The sequence below is a fragment of the Rhinoderma darwinii genome, chromosome 4 (assembly GCF_050947455.1).
Source record: "Rhinoderma darwinii isolate aRhiDar2 chromosome 4, aRhiDar2.hap1, whole genome shotgun sequence".
Classification (NCBI taxonomy): Eukaryota; Metazoa; Chordata; class Amphibia; order Anura; family Rhinodermatidae; genus Rhinoderma; species Rhinoderma darwinii.
Window position 1 is genome coordinate 197,851,087 of NC_134690.1, and position 27,409 is coordinate 197,878,495.

The 27,409-nt window shown below is 41.6% G+C and overlaps 1 protein-coding gene across 1 annotated transcript in view; it reads right to left on the minus strand.

The window, feature by feature from the left end:
• Positions 1–27,409, minus strand: part of IMPG1 (interphotoreceptor matrix proteoglycan 1) — a 286,271-nt gene that overhangs the window by 235,290 nt on the left and 23,572 nt on the right. Inside the window, exons 3-7 of the mRNA XM_075863690.1 lie at positions 26,859–27,025; positions 21,804–21,832; positions 19,335–19,405; positions 16,132–16,220; positions 7,134–7,283 (exon numbers count right to left, since the gene is read on the minus strand). Of these exons, the coding sequence (XP_075719805.1) occupies positions 7,134–7,283; positions 16,132–16,220; positions 19,335–19,405; positions 21,804–21,832; positions 26,859–27,025 (506 nt within the window). The remainder of the gene's footprint in view (positions 1–7,133; positions 7,284–16,131; positions 16,221–19,334; positions 19,406–21,803; positions 21,833–26,858; positions 27,026–27,409) is intronic.

The window sequence follows — 27,409 nt, forward strand, 5'->3', positions numbered from 1 at the left end:
GGCATTTTCAGGACGTTTTTGACGAGTTTTCGGCCCAAAAAACTGCTGAAAATGCCTCCCATTGATTTCAAAGAAGCGATATGCCCTATCTTCGGACATTTACGTCTCTGACCTCCCATTGACATCAAAGGGAGGCAGAGAAAGCGTATTTCGCAGCGTTTTTGCACGTGGTGCTCAATGGCGAAAAATGCGGAAAACAGCGTGCAGGGAGATCAATATCTGCCTCAAAATTCAAAATTCCAAAAGGAATTTTGAGGCAGAATTTTCTACCTGCAAAAAACTCTGTGTGAACAGGGCCTTAAGGGTATGTTCACATGGGCTATTTTCAGCCGTTTTTCGGGCCATAAACGTGCCAAAAGATGGCCGAAAAATCGAAAACAGAGCTGTGGCATTCTGTCCCGACTGGGGGCGTTATTTTACGCCTCACCTTAAAAAAATGGCGCGTAAAAAGAAGCCCCGTAAAAAGAAGTGCATGTGGGTATGTTCACACGCTTAACAAAGAACGGCTGAAAATACGGAGCTGTTTCAAGGGAAAACAGCTCTTGATTTTCAGCCGTTTTTTTAAGCAACTTGCGTTTTTAGTGGCATTTTTTACGGCCGTTTTTGGAGCTGTTTTTCTATGGAGTCAATGAAAAGCGGCTCCAAAAACGGCTCAAGAAGTGACATGCACTTCTTTTTACAAGGTGTTTTTTACGCGGCCATTTTTAAAAACGGCTGCGTAAAAAACGCCCAGTGGGAACGGAACGCCGTTTTTCCCATTGAAATTAATGGGTAGATGTTTGGAGGCGTTCAGCCCCCTGCATTTTTAGCTGTTTTTTGGGGAGTTTACAGGCCAAAAACATGGCTGAAAATAGCCCGTGTGAACATACCCTTTGCCTCATGTACAGCACAGTGTATTTTCCATAGAATTCAATTGAAAACTGTTTGCAGGCTTATTTTAAGGCTGGGTTCACATGGAGTTTTTTTCAGGCAGAAAATCTACCTCAAAATTCAGTTTGGAATTTTGAGGCAGATTTTGCTCTGCATGCACTGAGATTTTCGCTGGATTTTTCACTGTGTTTTTCGCCCGTGGCCATTGAGCGCCACGGGCAAAAAACACAGCAAAATACGCTTTCTCTGCCTCCAATTGATGTCAATGGGAGGTCAGAGACGTAAACGCCCGAAGATAGGGCATGTCGCTTGTTTTTTCTGCGAGACGGTTGAAATCAATGGAAGGCATTTTCGGTTGTTTTTTTGGGCGTTTTCTGATGCGGTTTCCGCGTCAAAAAACTCTGTGTGAACTTACCCTAAGGCTGGATTCACACTAGCACATTACGTCCGTAAAGGACGGAACGTATTTCGGCCGCAAGTCCCGGACCGAACACACTGCAGGGAGCCGGGCTCCTAGCATCATGGTTATGTACGATGCTAGGAGTCCCTGCCTCGCTGCAGGACAACTGTCCCGTACTGTAATCATGTTTTCAGTATGGGACAGACACACGGAATGCCTGAATGGCCCCATTGACTTAAATAGGTCCGTGTGACGTGCGTGATTTTCACACGCGTATCACGGAGGTGAAACACGTTCATGTAAATAAGGCCTAACTATGAGAAAGGATATTTGCTCATAGATTTGTCTTGAGCCATACTGAGTACTTCTAATAATCAGAACATTTTACTATCACCCCAAATGGCCCCATGTACTTTCGTGTAAGTAAAACTTGCGCCTTTTTCTTGCATGTTTTTTTCCATTCATGCCGATATCTGATGTCAGGCTCCTCTCCTAGTCACAGTCATGAATGCACGTATATAAATAGTCTTCCTTTATAATGTCCGTCCCTGTCTTCTGCACAATTGATTGTTGAGCTCACTTAAGACCATTATGAATGGCAGCGATATTTTCGGAAAAGAAAATCTTGTTGATTTGCATCAAGGTAAAAACTAGCAGTTACGATTTTGCATTCAATACACATTGGGCCGTTAATGGACCAATAATTCCAGATGGATTTTAGGCTCCCTGACTAAAGTACTACAATCTGTAGAAGTGAAAATATTCTAATGGGTAAAGAGACTGAAAGCTTGTTGTGCAGATTTATAAATGAGATTCTGCAAGAGTGCGTTCATTTTTTTCATCCATCATTTCAATAGCATACATTTGTCTTGCTACTTTACGTGTTTCCTTTCTATGGCTCTATACAGCACGTTCATTCATCGCTGCTTGTTATCACTCACATTACACTTCACACCCAAGAGCAGTTTACCTAACAGAGAATCTGGGAAAAAAATATCGAAATGAAAAGCGTGACTGGTGGAAGAGTGACAAATAAAATCCTGTGGTATATACCAGAAGCTTTGGTTACCGCCATTTTTGGAGGAATAACAGAAAAAAATTCACTGATGTCAAAGGCCCAGTTTTTTTGGTGCTGATTTTGACTCGAAAACCACGTTGGCATCAGGGCCAAAAAATGACTGAAACTGCCTCCCATTGATTTCAATAGGAGGCATAGGCATTTTTTTTCCTGAGCGGCTTTAAGCCGCTCGTGGGAGGTAGAGCGGCGTATCCTTTTTTGCCGCGGTCCCGCCTCTGACCTCGAATTTAAATCAATGGGTGGCAGAAAAACCGTTATTCGCTGCGTTTTTTGCCTGAGAAGCTTAAATGCCTCAAAATGCAGATTTTTTTTTGCCTGCAAAATACTTCTTGTAAACTAGACCTAAATGGGAAATATGAAACTCGCACTACTGGCATAAGGATTTTTTTTATATATTCTATACAGTATAAGGATTGTATATATAAGGCTATGTTCACACGGGGTCTTTTGCCGAGTTTTTTGACGCGGAAACCGCGTCGCAAAACTCGGCAGAAACTGCCCGAGAACGCCTCCCATTGATTTCAATGGGAGGCGTCGGCGTCTTTTTCCCGCGAGCAGTAAAACTGCCTCGCGGGAAAAAGAAGCGACATGCCCTATCTTCGGGCGCTTCCGCGTCCGACCTCCCATTGACTTCAATGGGAGGCAGGAGAAAGCGTGTTTTATGCCCGCGGCGCTCAATGGCCGCGGGCGAAAAACGGCGCGATAATTGCTATTCACACGGAGTATTTTGGGGGAGGAATATCTGCCTCAAAATTCCGTTTGGAGCTTTGAGTCAGATATTCCTCCCCCAAAATACTCCGTGTGAAAATAGCCTAAACGAGCATTTTTGGCCAAGTTATGAGCATTTTTATATTTATGCAAATGAGCCTTTCTAAAGTACAACTGGGCGTGTTTAAAGTTAAGTCCAAATGGGCGTGTATTGTGTGTACATTTGGGCGTTTTTACTTGTTTTACTAGCTGGGTGTTGTGAATGGAAGTGTATGATGCTGACGAATCAGCATCATCCACTTCTCTTCGTTAACACCCAGCTTCTGGCAGTGCACAGACACACAGCGTGTTCTCGAGAGATCACGCTGTGACGTCACTTCCTGCCCCAGGTCCTGCATCGTGTCGGTCGAGCGAGGACACATCCGCACCAGGCGACAGAGGCTACAGTTGATTCTGCAGCAGCATCAGAGTTTGCAGGTAAGTCGATGTAGCCTCTGTCGCCTGGTGCCGATGTGTCCTCGCTCGTCCGACACGATGCAGGACCTGGGGCAGGAAGTGACGTCACAGCGTGATCTCTCGAGAACACGCTGTGTGTCTGTGCACTGCCAGAAGCTGGGTGTTAACGAAGAGAAGTGGATGATGCTGATTCATCAGCATCATACACTTCCATTCACAACACCCAGCTAGTAAAACAAGTAAAAACGCCCAGATGTACACACAATACACGCCCACTTGGACATAACTTTAAACACGCCCAGTTGTACTTAAGAAAGGCTCATTTGCATAAATATAAAAATGTTCATAACTTGGCCAAAAATGCTCGTTTTCGAAAAAAAAAAAACACGTTACTGTTATCTACATTGCAGCGCCGATCTGCTGCAATACGAGATAGGGGTTTGAAAATCTGGTGACAGAGCCTCTTTAAGACTCTTATTTACCACTGAACTAGCAAGTGCTACCTTATTACACTGCAGAATCATAAGACTTCCTGAAGTCTGAGTCGGATTTACAATCAAGGGGCTCTCTAAGGCTTGCTAATTTCTCCACCGGCAATAGGGTACGGGTGGACAATTTTGCCACAGTTACATCAAATTTATGAGAGCTTTCCCACGCTCTACTATGATCCTTCTCAATAGGGAACATTAACTTGAATCTTTTATTTATTACTGGAGCTCTACCCGGGGTGCTCCAGACTCTCTTTATAAATTGTTTAGCTGAGTCATCTATAGCAAAAGCTTTAGGTTTTCTCTTTACTTCTTGCTCCTCTGAGGGTATCTCCGGCTCATCTGCCCTGACTGCCCGAATCAGCCTGTTTATCTTTTCTAGAGAGAACATAGCCTCCATCAGATTTTCCTCTCCCTCTGAGGCTGACATATATAGCTCATCCAGAACTTGTAGGTCTCCATAGGACAACATAGACGCATTCTCCCTGAAGGTCCTTGTCTTAGGGCTAAGCCTGCGATTAGATGATGTTCTTAGATTGAGCAGATCCTAGTTCTTTTATGGATTCGGTTACACATTCTCTAATGAAAGCTTTCATGTCTCTCGATATGGCGGTCTCACTGCCTTGCCTCAGTAGACAATCTCTGCATAATTTCTCTTGACAACCATCAGGTAAGGGAGTATAACAGGTATTACAAACTAAGTTTCTTCTCTTAGAAGACACTTTTACGTTTCTTTGCTCATATCTTCTTGAGTCCTCAGAACCTTGACTGGACATCTGATAACAAAAACCTATAAATGTAATAATGATCCCAAGTGTAACTGAAGAGAGAAAACTTCTCCTTTGCAACTTACTTTGAAAGGGCTAGCAGACAACTCAGCAGCCTATGAGGAGATTCTTCACAGCCAACTAACTGATCAGACTGGGGCTTTAAATACTTCAGGAAATAAAAGACCCCTCCCAGTGGGAAGAACCCACTGGTTTGGTAACTCCCCCTCTTTAGTAAGAAATTCTTCTGGAAGAAAAAATGCCCTACCCAAAAAACAGGGGAGAGACAACTAAAGACTGTCCTTTCTATAGGAAAAAAACCTCTAAAATTGAAGCTCTACTAATCCCTGCATATAAATTGATTGTAGAGCGCAGTCTCTAGCTCCACCCCCTGACCGGCATCAGGAGAGGAGGAACAATCAATCAGGAGCGCCACCACCAAAAAGATGGTGGCGCCCATGAAAGAGACTAGCTCCAGCTAGAGGAGGGCTGCTGATGTCACCCAGCTCCACCCCCTGTAATCTTACTGGCTAATCGCATCACAGCAAGTAGGTCCTACAGCTTGTGCTGTGAACACTAAAAACAACGGGCGAAGTAAAGAAAATGAAGAAAATAAACCCCTGGACGCCACTACTGGCAAGAAGTTCTGTAAAGCTTCCCCCTCCCAGGAAAGGGAGCTGGGAAAAGGGAACAACCACCTTTAGGAAACAGAACCACCATATCACATGTCATCACCAACTGTAGGAAAAAAATACACAGGGGGTGGGGCTTAGGTCCCTACATATAGTCTAGTTCATTGATTATTTTATTGTTTCTTGTCACCTGTCCTACCAGCAGTGGGGTATTAACGCATTGGTTTCTGTATTTTTGTTTATTTTTTACGGTGTTCGCCATATGGGATAAATAATATGATCTTTTTATAGTTCAGGCTGAAATGAAATGTATCGTTTTTTTTCTTTTTTCTTTTTCAATTATAAAGGACTTGATCAGGGAAACAGAGCGATTCTCGTTTGTTTTACTAAAAACTTAAATTTATCTATTTTTATAAAACATTTTTATTCTATTTTTTTTACTTTTTTTTCAGACTAACTTGAAGACCTGATCTTCAGATCACCTTTACAATACACTGCACTACTTATATAGTGCAGTGTATTGTAACTGACAGTCTATTAGGTACTTCCTTTGGCAGGGCCTAATAGGCTTCCATAATGGCCGACCAGGACGCCATTGTTAGGCTTCCTGGTTGCCATAGCAATCATCAACAACCTGTGATTGCTCACAGGGTGGCGATGGGGATCTGTCAACCACTTAGTTGCAGCGGTCGCTATTGACCGCGGCATCTAAGGGGTTAAACGGCGGCGATAACTGTGATCTCAGCCATTGCAGTGGGATGTCAGCTGTATATTACAGGCGGCACCCGCTGCTGATGGTGCGGGCACATTGCTTGTGCCAGCTATACCTTCAGGGCGTACCTGCATGCCCATTGGCATTAAGGCATCATTAAAATGGGCATACAGTTACGCCCAAATGCGGGAAGGAGTTAAAGGGACAGACTTCTACCAAGTGATATATATGGGGAAACTGCAGTGTAAATGCAAATTTCCCTGCAGCAGGCTGAAGTGTTACATGGTGCCCAATAACAACAATGGCTGTCCATTATTTATAAAGGACACCAACTGAGGTGAAACTTATAGCTCCTGGGAAATAATGCAAAATCTGTAAAAGAGCCCCCACCTATCAAGTAACACTTATAATAAGGTCTTCTTATTTGGCAGAGGGGCCATTGGCCCCCTCAGGCTACAGTGCTCAGGTGTGATTGCTATTCCTACGACCCCTATAGCTACGCCCCTGGACACCAATGGGAATTCACAGTGAAGAACTGCATTATAACCCCTGTTTCTGTTAGCTCAACTATCATAAACCCTATAATTTATTTAATTTCTGCTAGTTATAGAAGGATAACATAGTCTACAGCGCTATACACAGATTGCCATCAATCACATCAGTCCCTGGCCTTAGTGGGGTTCACAATTTCATAAATAGCACATTGACCTACCAGTATGTTATGGGAGTGTTGGAGAGGACCCAGAGGAAACAACATAAAGACCGGGAGCACAAACTGCATACAAATATTGATTTGGACCAAGAACTGCAGTAGTGCAGTGCAACAGTGCTAACCACTGAGCCACAAGGAATATAAAAAGAGATAGTCTAAAGAAATATAAATTTCATCATATTTAAGTAAACAGTATTATCCTACTCTGCAAATTTTTTCTTCACATGCTATAAGTCACATAAACGAGAAAAACAATCCGTAGAACTCATAGAATAATAAAATAATTATATGAAAAGAAGACAATATTTACCTGGAGCTGAAAACTTGTGGAAAGTTCTTGGTACCGTGGTGAGTTTGGATCACTAAGCTCTGCTGTAAATTCTTGGTTGTTGAGGGTAACTGTGAACTCTACAATCTGCTGTTTTGGCTGTTCCGGAACTAAGTTGGTCACTTCTGTTTCCTAAAAATGAAGAAAATCTTTAATTTTTTTTACAAATATATAATTCTTCATAATTCATCTATCTATCTATCTATCTATCTATCTATCTATCTATCTATCTATCTATCTATCTATCTATCTATCTATCTATCTATCTATCTATCTATCTATCTATCTATCTATCTATCTATCTATCTATCTATCTATCCTAAGATAATGACTGGGAAGGTGATTGAGAAAATATATTTTATAGTGTTAGAGTGTCCCCATATACAGTGTGCAATGCCCCATAAATAATGCCAGACTATCTCCTTAAATAGCATCAGCTAATATGTGTCCAGTTATGAAAAAAACAAAACAGAACAAAACATACTCCACTTCTTGTTTTATTGTTTCTGCATGCTACAAAGATATGATATGAGAACTAATCTCTATGAGCAGAAATCAATCGCAATGTTTTTTTTCTGGTGGAAATGGTCAGTGACTAACCACTACTGTCAATAACCGTCTCCCGACTTTGTAGAAGATTTATCTGCTCTTCAAGGAGTCCTTTTGTAGGAGACGTTTGGACATTCCAGTATGATTTGCAATATATACATTCGTTTTCAGTTGAACATCATTTTACACACAGAACTAAACTATATAAAAATGTTGAGTAACTTTGCAAACATATTACATTATGAGTCTTGACTTATTCTGAGTTCTAGTCTGTATTACAGTCCAGAGCTGCATTCACAATCATGTAGTCTTCAGAGCTGAAATCTCCCAGCATTTATTGTTGGTTCAATGTTTGCACACAGATTGCTCTGAACAAAACTGTGAATGCAGCTCTGGACTACTATAAAGAATATAAGTAAGGTTCAATACAAGATACATAATGCAATGTATTTATAGACGTACTCAACTTTATTTATGTAGATTATATGTACGTGGGGTAATCAAAAAAAGGTTTTCAAATGTATTCCTTTGAATATGTTGTTTGTAGCTTTACGTAATGAGATGTAATGTAGTTTAATTTGGTTTATTTGGACTAAGCTGCAATACCAGACAAAGCAAATAGACAAGAGTGAAGCGGTTTCTGTGGAAAAGAAGACCCCTTTTTTTTATAATTCTGGACAACTCCTTTAATTATATAAAAACAAAAAAACAAAGACGCTTACTGTTTAAGGCCTCATGCGCAGGACAGTATTTTTCATCAGTAATTACAGACACTAGATTCTGACAATAATTTCAGAACCATTCATTTCTATTGGCCACGGACACCTTTCAGTATTTTACAGACTATAGAACCTGTCCTATTCTTGTCAGTAATTACGACAAGGACTCTCCCATAGAAGTCTATGGGAGCTTCCGTAAATACGGACGGCTACTGATGTGCATCCGTAAACCCAGTCAACATGTTGATGACATCATTTGCAACCTCCCTCTTTTTGTACAGATCCGTATATACGGATGAAATATGGATGTATACTGATCCGTATTTCTGGACAGTATTTAGGGATAGATGAAAATACTGTCGTGTGCATGGGCCTTTAGGGTATGTGCACACGCTAGCTACCTTTTATGTCTGAAAAGACAGACTGTTTTCAGGAGAAAACAGCTGCGTAGTTTCAGACGTAAAAGCTCCTCCTCGCATTATGCGAGGCGTCTTTGACCTCAATGAAGAACGGCTCAAATTACGTTGCAAAGAAGTGCCCTGCACTTCTTTGCCGAGGCAGTCAATTTACGCGTCGTCGTTTGACAGCTGTCAAACGACGAAGCGTAAATGACAGGTCGTCTGCACAGTACGTCGGCAAACCCATTCAAATGAATGGGCAGATGTTTGCCGACGTATTGTAGCCCTATTTTCAGACGTAAAACGAGGCATAATACGCCTCGTTTACATCTGAAAATAGGTCGTGTGAACCCAGCCTTACTGTTGACTCACATATAGAAAAAAAATAACATGGTGCTCAAAGGCAATCATACAGTTATTAAAATCACCATAAAATCACAACTATAAAGTATTTTACAGCTTGTAATTTCCAGTGACCTTTATCACACATTAATCTAGTATTTGACTATATAGCCTTATGTGATATAGTAAAATACCTGATAAAATACTATAATGTACTTCAAGGCTTCATTATTTAATAAATTATAATTCTTTTTCGTAATTTTAAGTTTTTGACATTCTGTTATTTCCTAGCAGGAATAGATCTGTCTTGAGTGAAATTTTGTGCACTTAATGCATAAATGTAACAATCAGTTTTTACTTAGAAATGAATGACCACCAAAATGTTCCCAAGAACGCTGCCATGCAAAATTCTTGAGGGTGCTTTCTACCATCTCAGTCTGTAGTAAAATACCATCAGCACCAGATCCTTCAACTCCACCCAGTTGCCTGAATGAAAATATTAGGCTGGGTTCACAGCTGCGTTGGTGTGTTCCATTGTTCTGAGGAGCAGAACAAGGGAATATTCGAACCAACGGTTCTGTTGCATAACGGATACCGCCGGTTGCCGACGGACCCAATTAATGGCTTCCGTCGGCTTTCCGTCAGGGTATCCGTGACTTTACCTGACACAATAGTGTGGCATGCTGCGCTATTGTTTCGGTAATCTCTGGCAAACCCTGTCGGATCTGGGACGTAGGCCCCTAATGGAACCTCTGATGCAGATGTAAACATAGCCTAAAGGCCTTTTTACACTGGCCAATTATCGGGCAAACACAGAATGCTCCCTCCCAATAATTGATCTGTGTAAACAGGGAAGAGATCAGCAGATGAATGAGCAAACGCCCAATCATCTGCTGATCGTATAGTTTTAAATGCTCAAAATATTATCATAGTCGGCAGCACCAGGGGCGTAACTAGGAAAGACTGGGCCCCATAGCAAACTTTTGACTGGGGCCCCGCCTCCCCTGGGTGTCACACAAGCCCCCCTTGTAGATAGTGCCTTTTTTACAGCCCCCCCTGTAGATAACGCCTTACAGTCCCCCCTGTAGATAACGCCATACAGCTCCCCCTGTAGATAACGCCATACAGCCCCCCCTATAGACTGTATGGCGTTATCTACAGGGGGACTGTATGGCGTTATCTACAGAGGGGGACTGTGTGGCGTTATCTACAGAGGGGGACTGTGTGGCGTTATCTACAGGGGGGACTGTGTGGCGTTATCTACCGGGGGGACTGTGTGGCGTTATCTACAGGGGGGACTGTGTGGCGTTATCTACAGGGGGGACTGTGTGGCGTTACCTACAGGGGGGACTGTGTGGCGTTACCTACAGGGGGACTGTATGGCGTTATCTACAGGGGGACTGTATGGCGTTATCTACAGAGGGGGCTGTATGGCGCTAACGCCATACAGCCCCCACTGTAGAGAACGCCATACAGCCCCCCTGTAGGGAACGCCATACAGCCCCCCCTGTAGGGAACGCCATAAAGCCCCCCCTGTAGGGAACACCATACAGCCCCCCTGAAGGGAACGCCATACAGCCCCCCCTGTAGGGAACGCCATACAGCCCCCCCTGTAGGGAACGCCATACAGCCCCCCCTGTAGGGAATGCCATACAGCCCCCCCTGCAGGGAACGCCATACAGCGCCCCCCCTGCAGGAAACACCATACAGCACCCCCCCCTGCAGGGAACGCCATACAGCGCCCCCCCTGCAGGGAACCCCATACAGCGCCCCCCCCTGCAGGGAACGCAATACAGCGCCCCCCTGCAGGGAACGCCATACAGCGCCCCCTGCAGGGAACGCCACACAGCGCCCCCCCCCTGCAGGGAACGGCATACAGCGCCCCCCCTGCAGGGAACGCCATACAGCGCCCCCCCCTGCAGGGAACGCCATACAGAACCCCCCCTGCAGGGAACGCCATACAGCGCCCCCCCCTGCAGGGAACGCCATACAGCGGCCCCCCCTGCAGGGAACGCCATACAGCGCCCCCTCCAGGGAACGCCATACAGCGCCCCCCTGTAGGGAACGCCATACAGCCCCCCCCCCAAAAAATGCGACCTAGAGTGTGTCACTATAAATAACATGCATCCCCTATCCACAGGATAGGGGATACATGTGTGATCGCTGGCATTGATAAGGAGAACGGGGAACTGAAAGTCCCCTGAAGTTCTCCATGACTAACCTCTGACTTCCGGCGTCCGTCTGTGTCGGCAGCTCAATAAAAATGAAAGGAGCGCTGGTCACGCATGCGCACAAGCGCGCCCGGTGCTCCATTCATTTCTACGGAGCTGCCGACACAGACCCCAGAAGTCTGAGGTTTGTGATGGAGAACTTCAGGGGACTTTCAGTCCCCCGTTCTCCCTATCAATGCCAGCGATCACACATGTATCCCCTATCCTGTTTTGTTTAATGGCAGAGCGGGGAGATACCTCCCTGCTCTGCCGTAGTGTTCAGTGGAGTCCCGCTGTAGCAGCCATAGCGGCTGCTAGCGGAGCCTCCGGCCATGGTGGGGGCCCGTGCCGGCGGGCGACACGGGCCCCCTCATGCCACGGGCCCTGTAGCAGTCGCTACGGCTGCTACGGCGGTAGTTACGCCACTGGGCAGCACATCTCCCTGTATAAATAGGTAGACGTGCTGCCGACATGATAAAAATGTATGGGGACGAGCGATCAGAGTAACGAGCACGCGTCCCCATACTAGCTCCTTGTGAATGGAACAAACGAGCGCTGATCAACAAGCTGTCTCGTTGATCAGCGCTCTTTGCACCATTGTAATACTACCTTTACTGCTAGATTCTATAGTATAGTAAGTTATCTACACAGATGACCAGAGATTTGATACTACTTTGTGCACAATGTGCAGGTGATAAAGGTATTATACAGTCATGTAAAAGAGTAAGGACACCCCATGTTATTTTTTCTTTTTAACGTATTTGGAAATACCAATATTTGATCTTCTTTGAAACAGTATACAGAAGATAAAGATAAAGGTATTGTAATTGAAAAAAAAAAACACAAAAAAAAACAAATAGACTGAAATAACTTAGTAAAGAAAAAGTTATAGTTATGTCATATCCCTCTGTAAATAAAGTAATTACACCTTAAGGCTACATTCAGACGAGCGTGTGCAACCTTGGCCTTTAAAAATAAAAAAAATTTACGGCAGAGGTGCACCTGTGCGGGATGAGTTATCACGGATTCCTCATAGACTAGAGTCTATGGAGGGATGAGTAAAAACGCAAGAATATAGAACATGTCCTATCTTTCCACGGACTCTTTACACGCTTCATTGAAACAACGACCATGTGAATGGCCCCATTAAAATATATGTGTCCGTGTGACGGCCGTAGTTTTAACGGTCGTCACACGGATGACTTATATGCGCGCCTGAATGAGCCATTACTTTTAACGTGGTTTTACTGCAAATTGCTGTGGTTTTGTGTTTCACCTATACAAGCTGTGCGACAAAAAAAACACATCATAAAGCCATAGCCTTCTGCAGTAAAACCAAGAGGCTCAGAGTGGCACAGTACTCATGTGTTGTGTTTCTGCCATTATGCCAGAAATACCATTCGTCACGGCTTAGCTACGCTGAGTCCTCTGATTGTCTGCAGTGGTCACATGCTGTGTGCATGTAAACAATCACCAAGAGTGCCGCTGGAGCATCAGTGCTGGATCACCGGGGATAAGATAGGTAAGTAATGCTTTTTTTGCTTATTTATCTCATTTGCAGCCATTCCACTAAAATTTTTACCCGAATAACTCCTTTAATTCATGACAATAATAAGTGGGCTAGCACTCACCCTCCAGGGTACAATAAGTCTCTGTATCATTACTAACAAAATGGCATTCAGCGTTATGATGTATGCATCATATCGCAAGTCTCTTTGGCGCCATATTTGATTCTGGCACTTCCCTTTCAGTAAACTAACTAGAAGGCATCCGTGGACTTCACAGTCATAGCATCCAGGAGGCTATGTTCACTACCTCAGCATATTAGATCTGTAGCTGGCATTCAGCGGGACTCGTAAATTATCTGGATTCTATGTCCCTAGGAGAAGGGTTCATCTATACAATCGTGAAGGATCACACGTCACTCACTAGCGGCAGATCAAGATCGGCATGTATATGACATGCCTTAGCAATCTGTACCACTTATTAGCAGGTTCTATGTTCCAAACTGTGGTACTTATTCTTCCTAGAACCGGTTATATGGATACTCTGTCTCTCAGGGACAGGCCCACTAGTGGAAGATCTGCATTCGCATGTATATACCATGTCATAGCGATCTATACCACCTATGAATGGGATCTCTGTTCCAAACTAATATACTACTTGTGAAAAATTCCATACAAAAAAAAAATCCTTATAGTTTAATGTGATAGATTATGAGCAAACCTTATTATACCAGAATCCAGAGCCACTCCAACATTCCATCATATGTGAACAAAAAAAACATTTTTATAAACAGCCCCGGTTAGCATCTTAGACCACCTTGGTATTAGGGTATGTTCACACGGGCTATTTTCAGCCCTTTTTCGAGCCTTAAACGTCCTGAAAAACGGCTGAAAAATCGGAAGCAGAAAGCCTACAAACATCTGCCCATTGATTTCAATGGGAAATACGGCGTTCTGTTCCGACGTGTTATTTTACGCCTCATTTTCAAATAACTGTGTGTAAAAAGACGCCCCGTAAAAATAAGTGCATGTCACTTCATGAGCCATTTTTGGAGCCATTTTTCATTGACTCAATAAAAAAACTGCTCCAAAAACGGCCGTAAAAAGCGTAAGTTGCTTAAAAAACTGCTGAAAATCAGGAGCTGTTTTCCCTTGAAAACAGCTCCATATTTTCAAAAGTTTTTTGTTAAGCGTATGAAGATACCCTGATACCGTATTTTGGGGCGTTCAGGCCTCGAAAAACGCCTGAAATAACAGAAGCAGAATGCCTCCAAACATCTGCCCAATGATTTCAATGGGAAATACGGCGTTCTGTTCCGACAAGACGATTTTTTACGCCCCGTTTTCCAAAAACGGCATGTAATAAGGCGCCTGCGAAAAAGAAGTGCATGTCACTTCTTGGGACGTTTTTGGAGAAGTTTTTCATTGACTCTGACGATAAACAGCTCCAAAAACGGCCGTCAAAAACGCCACGTAAAACGCCAGTTTGATTAAAAAACTCCTGAAAATCAGGAGCTGTTTTCCCTTGAAAACAGCTCCGTATTTTCAAACGGTTTTGATTTTGTGTGTGCACATACCCTTAGAGTCAAGGGTGTACATAGGCCTGAAAAGGAGTGGCATATGTCCTAATAGTTTATTTATACCAGTTCATGTTTATTTGCTACTGATGTGCATCCGTAAACCTAGGCAACATGTTGATGACATAATTTTCAACCTCCCTCTTTTTGTACATATCCGTATATACGGATGAAATACGGATGTCTACTGATCCGTATTTCCGGACTGTATTTCGGGATAGATGAAAATACTGTCGTGTGCATGGGGCCTTACTGTTGACTCACATATAGAAAAAAAATAACATGGTGCTCAAAGGCAAATCATACAGTTATTAAAATTAAAATCACCATAAAATCACAACTATAAAGTATTTTACAGCTTGGAATTTCCAATGACTTTTATCACACATTAATCTAGTATTTGACTATATAGCCTTATGTGATATAGTAAAATACCTGATAAAATACTATAATGTACTTCAAGGCTTCATTATTTAATAAATTATAATTCTTTTTCGTAATTTTAAGTTTATGACATTCTGTTATTTCCTAGCAGGAATAGATCTGTCTTGAGTGGAATTTTGTGCACTTAATACATAAATGTAACAATCAGTTTTTACTTAGAAATGAATGACCACCAAAATATTCCCAAGGACGCTGCCATGCAAAATTCTTGAGGGTGCTTTCTACCATCTCAGTCTGTAGTAAAATACCATCAGCACCAGACCCTTCAACTCCACCCTGTTGCCTAAATGAAAATATTAGGCTGGGTTCACAGCTGTGTTGGTGTGTTCCATTGTTCTGCTCCGTCAGAGGAGCAGAACAAGGGAATAATGGAACCAACGGTTCCGTTGCACAACGGATATCGTCGCTTGCCGACGGAACCCATTTAATGGCTTCCGTCGGCTTTCCGTCAGGGTATCCGTGACTTTACCAGACACAATAGCGTGGCATGCTGCGCTATTGTTTTGGTAATCTCTGGCAAACTCTGTCGGATCTGGGACGTAAGCCCCTAATGGAGCCTCCGATGCAGATATGAATTTAGCCTAAAGGCCCTATTACACTGGCCAATTATCGGGCAAACACAGAATGCTCGCTCCCAATAATTGATCTGTGTAAACAGGGCAGCGATCAGCAGATGAATGAGCAAACGCTCAATCATCTGCTGATCGTATCGTTTTAAATGCTCAAAATATTATCATAGTCGGCAGCACATCTCCCTCTATAAATAGGCAGACGTGCTGCCGACATGATAAAAATGTATGGGGACGAGTGATCAGAGTAACGAGAACGCCTCCAATAAGGCGCCTGCGAAAAAGAAGTGCATGTCACTTTTTGGGAAGTTTTTGAAGACGTTTTTCATTGACTCTGACGATAAACAGCTCCAAAAACAGCTGTCAAAAACGCCACGGAAAACGCGAGTTTGATTAAAAAACGCCTGAAAATCAGGAGCTGTTTTCCCTTGAAAACAGCTCCGTATTTTCAGACGGTTTTGATTTTTTGTGTGCTCATACCCTTAGAGTCAAGGGTGTACATTGTCCTGAAAAGGAGTGGCATATGTCCTAATAATTTATTTATACCAGTACTTGGAAAGTTCATGTTTATTTGCTAAATATACAATCTGACAGTATTTATTGCATTTTGTAGCAGTACTAACTAGCACACACAACTCTGTTGAGGCTATTGAACCATAGTACATACCTTTAATAAAGGCTTGGTGTCATTTATAATTTCATTTAAGAGAGTATCATTTGTAGTCACAAAGAAGGCCGGCTCAGAATGAGGGAAACCTGTCATATAAAAGAGATACAGTTAAAATTCTTCAGTGTAGACTTCTTGGCGTAAAATATACAATATATATAACCATATAAAAAATATATCCTTAACGGGTTATTCCAAAGATACATTTCCATGCCCTATTAATGTAAAAATAAACATTTTCCTAAATACCTTCTGTTTTCTGTCGTGCAGCGTTGAGAAGTTATACACTCCTCAGAAGCGCATCTCATTTTTTAGTTGTGCTGGTCATTTTTATAAAACAAATAAAAACAAGGGGACATATACAAAAACACTGAAAAAGGCCATACTTGCAAATGGACACAGCCAGGTCAGAAACGCTGATGAAGGAGAGTGAGCAGGTGCTTTAAATAATAATAGCCACTCCCACTAGTCTTGAGGGGTGTGGTGTGTGGTGCATGGGATGTGTAGTAAGAAATAATAAATGAATAGTGTATGGGCAAGTGTAATAATATAAGTGAAATATAGGGGGCAGTAATGAGTAAAGTGCCTCAATAGAAATAAATGAATAATGGGGTGCAAGTGTGTGAAACATGGAGGGATAGTGTGTACGTCATGAGGCACAACGTGTATAGACAAGTAGAAGCCTATTTGTGACGCCTTGATAGTTCATAGAGCGGGCTACCCTGCTTGCTATGCCAAACAACAACACACCATGCTCTCCCAGCATCAAAGACCCGGCTGTGTCCAAGAGAAGCGAATATACGTAGTAATGAAAAATACCTGGGGTATTAGTGATCATTTTGGCCAAAAGGACACAAGCTCGCAATCCACGACAAGGATCCCCAGACTTGCGAGTCCCTAACTCCTTAACTGGAACTGAATGTGACGTACACACTATCCCTCCATGTTTCACACACTTGCACCCCATTATTCATTTATTTCTATTGAAGCACTTCACTCATTACCGGAAAGGAACGGTGATGTGAACATAGCCTAAGAGTTCCTTTAGCTGTGCCTTAACATGCACTTCAAATGTTTCCTATGTAGTTATCTGGTTACTACATATATTAGATTCACATCTCTATTAATATGTGTGTGTTCCTATGACTCAATATAAATAACATTGGTGCCTAATCAGAGGAAAATATGCAGAAGGAGATAGATAATGTAGCCGAAATAGAGATGTAGCCAATTTTATCTTGACCCTGATAACTTGCTGCAGTGTGATATCACGCAACAAAATCAATTGAAAAGTCATTGGAAAAGTCAAGTTAAAGTTTCATGACACTGTGTATTTAATGCGTTAAAAGTCAAGATACAGATGGCTACATCTATATGTTGTGGAATAAGTTTAAGTTTATGTAAGGGTAGTATATTACAGCAACAGATCCATACACCTAGTAGCCAAACTGGCAAAAGTGCTAAAAGAATACAGCGGATTCATAGTTATGAGTCTGCTGTATTCATGAGGAGAGCACTTCCCCGCCTCCCCCGATCCTTGCTGACTGACAGGCTGCTGTATATGAATGTATACACAATAGCCTGACAATCACCAGACTGAATGGTGGGGGAAGGGGGGAGTGCTGTTCGCATGAATACAGCAGACTCATAACTATGAATCCACTGTCTTCTTTCAGCGATCCTATTAGCCAAACGGCACAAAATGCTTTTGTGCAGTTTTAGCTACTAGGAGTATGGACCTGCAGCTCTAATATGCTACCCTTACATAGGGCAGCATAACAAGCAGACAGATCCACTTTAATGTTTAATAGCCCATCATATAAGTGAAACTCCACATATATTTAACATTGGCTACATAGTCAACAAACTTATATTTCAGTTTGCTATTACTTTGTACAGTGTTTAAAGACTCTCTTGCCACATGGAAACCATCAACAAGGATGCTATATTCTGCTAATGGCTTTATTTTGATCGCAATTATGGCTTATTTCAATACACAAAACATCAGATGCTCATAAATACATGAATATACAAGTACTCTGAATACCTAATAGCAGTGGTCCCTCAAGTTACAATATTAATTGGTTCTGGGACGACCATTGTAAGTTCAAAATATTGTAATTTGAGTACATTACTCTATGGAAAACTAGTAATTCATTCCAAAGCCCCCAAAATGTCATTACAAAGTCTAAAAAGAAATACGATTTTAAAGAAATAAGCAGATAACTAATACAGATAAAGCAAGTCTTTACATATAAAAGTCAGAAATACTGTAGCTGCTGGAGGCTGTAAATCACTTTCTATGATGACAACAGGAGCTTCTTCAGATTCCTGTTCAGTGTACCAGAAAAATAATGGAGCCAACCTCACCTGCTGTCCAAAGGAGCAAGTCATCCTGGCACAGGTAAAGCAAAGTACAGGACATGTAGTACCTTACTGTACTGTAGAGAGGCGCTACTAGACAGCCAATCAGGACATGCACTTCACTAGTACAGGTGTTTTACCAGTAAAATGATCCGGCGGATTGGCTGGATCTTTCAGCCAATTACATGCACCGCAGATCTAGTTTGTCTGTGGCATTGTATGTTGAGTATGGTGGCCCAGGAAAAATAGGGCTGTTGAAAATATTGCAGCGGGAAGCCATTGTAACTTGAGATAGCTCTGTACTTGTATTTGAGTATTTAGGTATAAAGATTTTGAAGATTTAGGGGCATCAGTATTTAAACATAAGTGCCCTAGAAAGCAATGTTATTGATACAATAAAATATTAACATAGTAGGGCACATTTTTAAAAAAGTGTCATTTTGTTTACAGGAATTTATCAGTAAAAATGGTACAATTTGTGTAGAGTGACACATCCATAAAAAGGTTGCTTAGATGTTTTTGAGTCTGGATCACCTTCTGCGCTGTACAAAACCCATCCACAGTGGACAACTAGTTTGACCTGTCATATGCAGTCCGGCGTGGAAATATCCCATGCATTTTATAAATTTGGTGAATGTATGTGCAGTAAAGTCAGTTTTTATAAATGTGCCCCAGTGCTCTATTAATATAATGGAGCATAAATGAAAAAGAAACATTTGTATTTGTCATTGAGTATTTCACAGTAGTAGCTGACAGATGTCATCGTTTATCGCGGTAGAAGAAGTAGTAATTAGTAGTAATTGTATAATCATTACCATTAGTCGTTTAAGAAGACTTACCAGTTGTGGACACCGGAGGGTCCTCAATTATTACTGGAGAGAAAGCGGCTTCTGTAGACATCTCATCCTTCCTAGATAATAAGGTGCAATGTCAATCAGTTCTGGAAAACCTAAAAGAACCACACCTGGGGCTCTAACCTATTGCAAGCAATAAGCCTTAGGTGGTGAAGATAAGTGCTACTTTCTCACGTATAGGATGCGTATCTATATCCTACTGTGAACATTACATAGATTTATGACTCCTCTTTTTGCAATTGTACATGTATCCAATGGATGTGTATATACATGGATAACCGTATCAATAAATATTTAATGGAGGAAATTGTCTTTGTATTGGGTCATGGGTGGGCATTTTATGTAACAATACCTTAGCAGAGACACTTCTATTTTTAGTAATGCACATGATAAAATATGCACATTCAATACTAGTCTCACAGCAAGATATCCTATGAATGCTGAAACCAGCAGTTTAGTTCAAATTAGAAACGTTTCGATTAACTAAAATGTTCCATATATTTTTTTTTTACAAATATTATGCCCCAAGAATGTAAAGTGTTACAGAAGCTGAGGGTTATATATATTAGTAATAATAATAATAATAATCATAATAATAATAATAATAGTAGTAACAAACATATTATTGGTAGTCTAGGGCTTAATGGGCATCTCCCTGGAAGACTAAGGCTATAAAGATGTTAACGGGCCCATCTCTAGTGATCTAGGGAAGTTAAGAGGTTAATGTAAACATCCCTTGTGGTCCAGGGTAGTGACAGGGTTAATAGGCACATCCCTGCTGGCCATTACAGGTTTTTTAAAGGATTGGAAAATTATGGCTGCTTTCTTCCAAAAAATAGCTTATTTCCATTGAAGTGAATGGGCTAAACTGCAATACCACACACAAACTGTGGACAGGTGTGGTGCTGGTTTTAGAAAACAGCAGCCATGTTTTTCTAATCTCCTTAAATGTGCAAATTCCTGGTGGTCTAGAGTAGGCAGGGGTTTGTTGGGCCCATCCTTGATGGGCTAGGGAAGTGTAGGCTTTAATAATCTGCAGGCTGAGGTATCGGCACTCATCTACAGTGCAGTGGTGTTGCTGCCCTCCATCTAATTTGACAATGTACTGCCTGTGGTGCGTTTCTCACTTTGCCTCATAATATGTTTTTAAAGACCGCTCCTGTTACATGTTAATGTTAAATTGATTATATCATTATCATTGTGTATTAGATCAACCATTCAAGCAGTAGTCTAAGGCTATCCATACACATTAATTTTCATTCAGCCGACAGCTATTTCCTTGATCTCGCCATATACATGCATGCTCATGCATGTATTCTGATTGGGGAGGGGAGTGAGTCCTCTGCTAGTCACCTCTGTCGGCAGCTTATCTCCCCAGAGAACAAAAGGATCAGGCATGCCAAAATCCAACTGATCCTTTTCTTCCCCAACATGAGTCGGGAGGCCCCCTTACATATTAGATGGTCAGCCAATCTTGCCGAAATCAGTAGATTTGGCCATCATTAATCTAATGTGATGGACACCTTTAGACTGTGCTAACACTTGTAATCGACATGATCATAATGGCTTAGCTGGTGATGTCACTGTCCGCCCACCCCATTCTGATATGGCGGGCCAGTAGAGGAGCATCAGGGGGCAAGGTCTTATAATTATATTTTATAACTTCCTCATGTAATCCAACCTATGGGGGGCCTATTATTACATTCCAGTCATGGTAACTGTATAGTCACTTTAAAATAGATGTTCAATTGAAAGTCTAAAATTTAAAGTGAATACCTTTGGGTAATTCTTACCTATTTATGGCTTGCAATGTTAGGACTAAACACCTTTTAGCTGTATTCCATTATGGTTGATACTTTGATCTCTGACTCTAACTTAAGGTCCTATTACACTGGCCGATAAGCAGCCGGTGCAGTGAGTGCTCATCAACGAGACATCGTTGATTGGCGCTCGTTTGCTCTGGTCACACAGAGGTATGGATGGGGACGAGCAGTCGTTACTCTGATCGCTCGTCCGCATACATTATTATCACGTCGGCAGCGCTTCTCCCTGTTTATACAGGGAGATGTGCTGCCGGCAACGATAATATTTCACTTTTTTAAAACAATACGATCAGCAGATGAACGAGCGTTTGCTCGTTCATTTGCTGATCGTTTCCCTGTGTACACAAGGCAATTATCAGCAACTAGCGTTATATGAACGCACGTCTGCACGATAATCGTCCAGTGTAAAACCCCCATTAGCTGTTTACTATTACAGAAAGAATTAAATGAGTGTAAACTACAAGCAGACAAAGGAATAGTGGAGAAAAATCCTCCCCACATATTACCATGACTGATCTATAGTCAAATCATTTTTATTTTTTATGGAACTCATCAGTTTTTATCAGTTCTGTCATGATCAGTTTTATTTAAAAAAAAAAAAAAAAAAATCTTACTAATGCTGGTTACTTACTTTTCAGGGATTCTCTTGTCTTTAGCTCTCTGGGTATAAGAAGAAAATATATGTTATTTCTCATTACACAGTAGTTATTACCAAATCACATAACTTTGCAAAGTAATCAGGAGTGTATTGCTACATGGGAATTTTACCTTGAACCATTAAAAAACAACAACCTTTCATTTCAATTCTATTACTTTAGAAATGATAGAATTTTGTTCATTAAAAACTTGCAAATTCATTACAATAATGTTGCTGATTTCAGGCTCTTGTTTGAAACATTGCACATTATTATAATTTTAAGAATAATGCAGCCATGCAGTAAAATATTTATTACAGAGCTGTAAATGGTCAGCAATTTCCCTTGTTTGCATTTATGTGCAATTATTCATTGTAATAAATGTTTTTTTTTGTGAGCAAGGTCCAGCATTAATAATATGTATTTGATGGAGACAAAATCTTGTGCTTTATACAAAGCTGAAAATAGTATAATTGGTGATTGACTATAACAATAACTGAAAATGTCTTTACTGTCATGGAGAGGGTGTAATTCTAGAAAAACGCTCTTTTCACTCCGCATTTAGTGTTCTCCGATTGATGTATACACCGGGAAAAGCTCCCAACATATACTTTAAATGTGGGCTAGGACAGTGGCATCTGTCACCCATAGTCCATAATGGTACTATCATTACCCTGACCCATAGGCTATAATAGCATCCGCTTAACGAACACAACATAAAAAACTATTAAAAAAGCTCATGACATATCCATTTAACGGATGCCTTTGACAGATGCCATATAGTTGCGTCAGTCACCCATAGAATAAGTTTTTTTTTACTGGATACCCCTAGATAGAATAGTGTGTTCTGCTACGTTATTCTATCCACTAAAACAAAACATAATAATGATATATCTGATCTATACTGCTTTTTTGGCCTCATTATAATGGGATTCTATGGGAACGTTTGACGTATGCGCCGGGAGCTTTTCAGATGCATACGTCAAATGTAGAGGGAAAAAGCAGTGTGAATTGGGCTTAAATAAAAAGTAAGGAAGATGAATAGTTTAAAACAGCTTCTGGTCTCTCCTTTTAATCCAAAATCACTCCCTGTCTTGAAGTGAGTTATCTGTAGTGAGGATCTATATGAAGGAATTGCAAAACCTACCCTTTAAAGTGTACCTCCACAACTGGACTCGCTTACCTCCGGTTTCTGACATAATAATGATCCCCTAATATTACAGGGCCCCAAAAGTTCATCAAAACCCCACTTGGAGCTAATTTACTGGGGTAAATTTTTTATGAGGTGATTCACAAATGGCCTATTAAACCTTATATGATATATCCTGTGTGGGCCCTTTCGATCATTTTCAAGAAACCACAGTCTCATGCTGTTTACCTTCAATCAGTGACGTAACTACCGCTGTAGCAGCCATAGAGGCAGCTATGGGGCCCGCGGCATGAGGGAACACATGCCGCTCGCAACCACGGGCCCCCTATGCCCAGTGGCGCCGCTAGCAGCCGCTATGGCTGCTACAGCAGTAGCGACGCCACATTCAATAGTATCTGTGCCCTTAGGATGCAGATACTATTGAACACTATAGCAGAGCAGGGAGGTATCTCACCACTCTGCCATTAAAGCGGTTGTCCCACAAAACACATGTATCCCCTATCCACAGGATAGGGGATTCATGTGTGATAGCTGGGAGTCCGACCGCTGGGACCCCCAGCAAAAAGGAGAACGGGGAACCGGGTCTGTGTGTGTGGCTTGTGTGTCTGGCAGCTCCACAGAAATGAATGGAGCGCTTGTGCGCACGCATGACCAGCGCTCCATTTATTTCTATGGAGCTTCCGTACTCACAAGCCGGTTACAGACTACGGAAGTCCCATGCTTCTCATTTAGCACTTCTGGGGACTTCGGTTGGTCGGTTCCCAGCGGTCAGACCCCCAGTGATCACACATCTATCCCCTATCCTGTGGGTTTAACTAGGCACAGGCCATTTTTTTGGGGGGCGGGGGGGGGGGGGGTTGGGGCTGTATGACTCAATCTACAGGAGGGCGGCTGTATGGCGCTATCTACAGTGAGAGGGCTGTATGGCGCTATCTACAGGGGGGCTGTATGGCGCTATCTACAGGAGGGGGGCTGTATGGCGCGATCTACAGGGGGCTGTATGGCACTATTTACAGGGGGGCTGTATGGCACTATTTACAGGGGGGCTGTATGGCACTATATACAGGGGGGCTGTATAGCGATATCTACAAGGGGGAGGTCGGGGGCGCTATCTACAGGTGGGCGTGACACTATCTACAAGGGGTCTATATAGCACAATCTACAGGGGGGCTGTAAGGCACTATCTACAAGGGGTGCTGTGTGGCAGAATCTACAGGGGGGCACTATCTACAAGGGTGGGGGCGGTGTGTGGCACCCAGGGGAGGGGGGCCCAGTCAGAAGTTTGCTATGGGGCCCAGTCTTTCCTAGTTACCCTTGCCTCAAATGATGACTGTGCCTGCAAGTGTTGCATATATAGTAGATGTGAAGCTGACCATTGCTCATGAACAACAAGCTTGTCAGGGAGGTGATGGTCACACTCTTGATAATATATATCTATAGAGTTTATATGGCACATGTTGTAGAGACAAATTAATAATCCACAAAACAACAGATATTTCTCCTATGTCTATTGCTAGATATATATATAACCCTGCTCCTACAATAATCCACTTATTAGTCAGCAACTTCTCATTCCCCTCAAATCCTTATTTCACTTTATAATACTGCCCATTTAGATCCTCTCCTGTCCTTAGTAATACAAAGAGGCTATTCTCTTACAAGGTCATAAAACGCGTTGTGCTGATGTCAATGCTACGCATTATTGATCTTGTATATACTATGTATAAAGGTTGGCATGAAAACAAGAGTATACTAGATACATTTTATTTCATGTAAATATATAAAATACACAAAGATCAGATCCACAAAACTGAATTGTTTCCCTCTAGATGTCCGTAAAGCTTTTAGACATGTGAAAACATAGTTATGTTTATGACTTCTAAAAGAAAGAAGAGACTCATTATCAGCAACAAGCAGCAATAACTGTATAAACATAAAGATACTTGGAGATGTGACTCTAAATTATCCCAGCAGTGCATCATTTATTAAATAAATACATAATTAAAGGGGTTATGTGGGAATCAAAAAGTATTAGCAGTGTTCTCACTGCAGTATGTAAGTACACTCACTAATATACGTTCTGGTCCCCTGTCGCACTGATTCTGAGATTTTCATACATTTTTATAGCCCTGCTGGAAGTCTAGTTGCACAGTCTTCATTCATGATGACACCACTCTACATCATGTGACCGGCCCCGCTGTACTCTATGTAATCTCTGTACTACTGCTCCTGCTTGCACATAGAGTACAGCGGGGCCGGTCACATGACGAAGAGTTGCGTTGTCATCAAGGAAGACTGTGCAACTAGAGTCCTGGTCCCCCGGGTAGCGCTATAAAAATCTATGAAAATCTCAGAATAAGTGCGATGGTTGACCAAAATGTATCTTAGCGTGTGTACTCACATACTGCAGTGAGTACACTGTTAATACTTTTTGGTATGCTTGAGAAAGGTCCTATTGCAGGACTGAAATGTTGCCCTTTTGATGTTGATTGAATAAATCACTGCTTTTTCTACCTTCTACTAGAGTGCTGCAAGATTTTCTTTTGAGATATATATATATATATATATATATATATATATATATATATATATATATATATATGTAAAATTTTACTTTTTTTCCTCAGAGTGTTTTCACCTGTATTCAGGAGCACAGAACTTAATGACTTTGGTGATAAGAATGTAATTACTTCAGTTTTGTGTGTCACATTAGTAGAATCAAGTTGTCACTATGGCAGCTTGATCTGAGTGACAACTATGTTCAAATAACTGTAATAATCAATCTTGGATCCAGGAGTTATATACACAGATGGACTCAAAGAAGTTAATATGAATGAGGGATTGCTGCCTCCAGCCAATTTGACATTTGAGATAAAGATTTCAGTAATCTATGGCAGATTGGATGAAAGAGATTCTCTGCTTGTAAAAGGTTGCAGTTGTCAGCAGACAGTATAGCAATAGCAATCAGCAATGTGACTAATGGGGCTGAGCTGCAGTACCAGACACATTCCATGGACTGGCGCTATGGCTGGAAAAAAGGCAGAGCCGTTTTTCTAATCCTGGTACATCCCTTCTGAAGGATTGTCACTCTGCCAGCAGTAGAGAAGGGGAAACAGTGTGGAAGCAGTCTATCCATGCCATTCCTGATCTCATTCAGCATTATTAATCATTGTTAATTTTTATTTATTTAACAATAAAAGTATGAGCAATCCTGATGTGTACTCTCTCTATTTCTCTCCCAGCAGTGAATGGATTACACAAACACATCCATCTGCATTTCCGAATGTTTGAATACTGTTGTTGTGGATAATTATTGTTTTCAAATTTTTTGTGACGTGAAATACTGAATTTGTCTCAATAATAATGCAAAACGAAGAATTCCCTGTAGTAGTTAAGGTCCTTTGAGACAGCTCAATACTGGCTGTGAAAACGAGCGCCGGTCGGCGATACAGCACAATTGGCAATACAGCTAATCGTTGGTAATATATGGGGATGAACAATCATTACTACGATTAGCAACCATTTTTTGATCCACATAAAAGATGCCATCAACCCATCGGCTGATTTTTGCCCTACTTAAAAAGAGAAAATATCGGAGACAAGCATTCATTTGAGTGCTCGTTCAACCGAACATTGACCTGTGTAAAAGGACTTTTAGCCATTTTAAGCCTCTGTCCATAGGCCCATGAGATTTAGATAACACTTTTTAATTTAACACAATGTAAGCAAATCTTATTTCTTTTATTTGCAAAAGATGGATCAAGTAACATTCAATAGTCTGCTCCCCAAACACTAGTTAAGATACAAAATTTACTGAGTAAAAAGTTGTGACTGTTTGAAGGGGGCTTATAGTCTCCAATGGTGTAAATCCACCCAGAGATCATTACTACATATACTCTACCTGTTGAATAATATCCAAATGTTCTTGAGAGCTGCTAAAGTTCTTTCCAATGTCAAATATGCAAAAGGAGTCTTGTTGACATGCATCAACCCAGGTCTGGTATTCTAGAGTTTGAGGAATACGATCCATGAAGATCCGAAAGGCTTCCCATACTGCTTCCTGGCAGACTAAAACCGGAGAATAAAAAACAAACATAAAATAAATATACTGTCTGCATTTTTTGCTAATATACGATTGCACTATCGAACTTTAAAAATCAATATTATGCATCAATAGCCACTTATATTATAAGGCATATTAAAGCCTTATTCAAACAAGCGTGTGTCAAATCGGCCGTGAAAAACTGCCATTTTTCACAACAGATTCACACCCGTGCTGGACCCGTTTTCTCGGATCCCCCATAGACTTGAGTCTAATGGGGGATCCGTGAAAACGGACAAAATAGGACAAGTTAAAACATGTTAAAACAACAGCTGTGTGAACAGCCCCATAGAAATACATGCAGCCGATTGACGGCCGTTAAAAAAAACATCCGTCACATGGCCGATTTA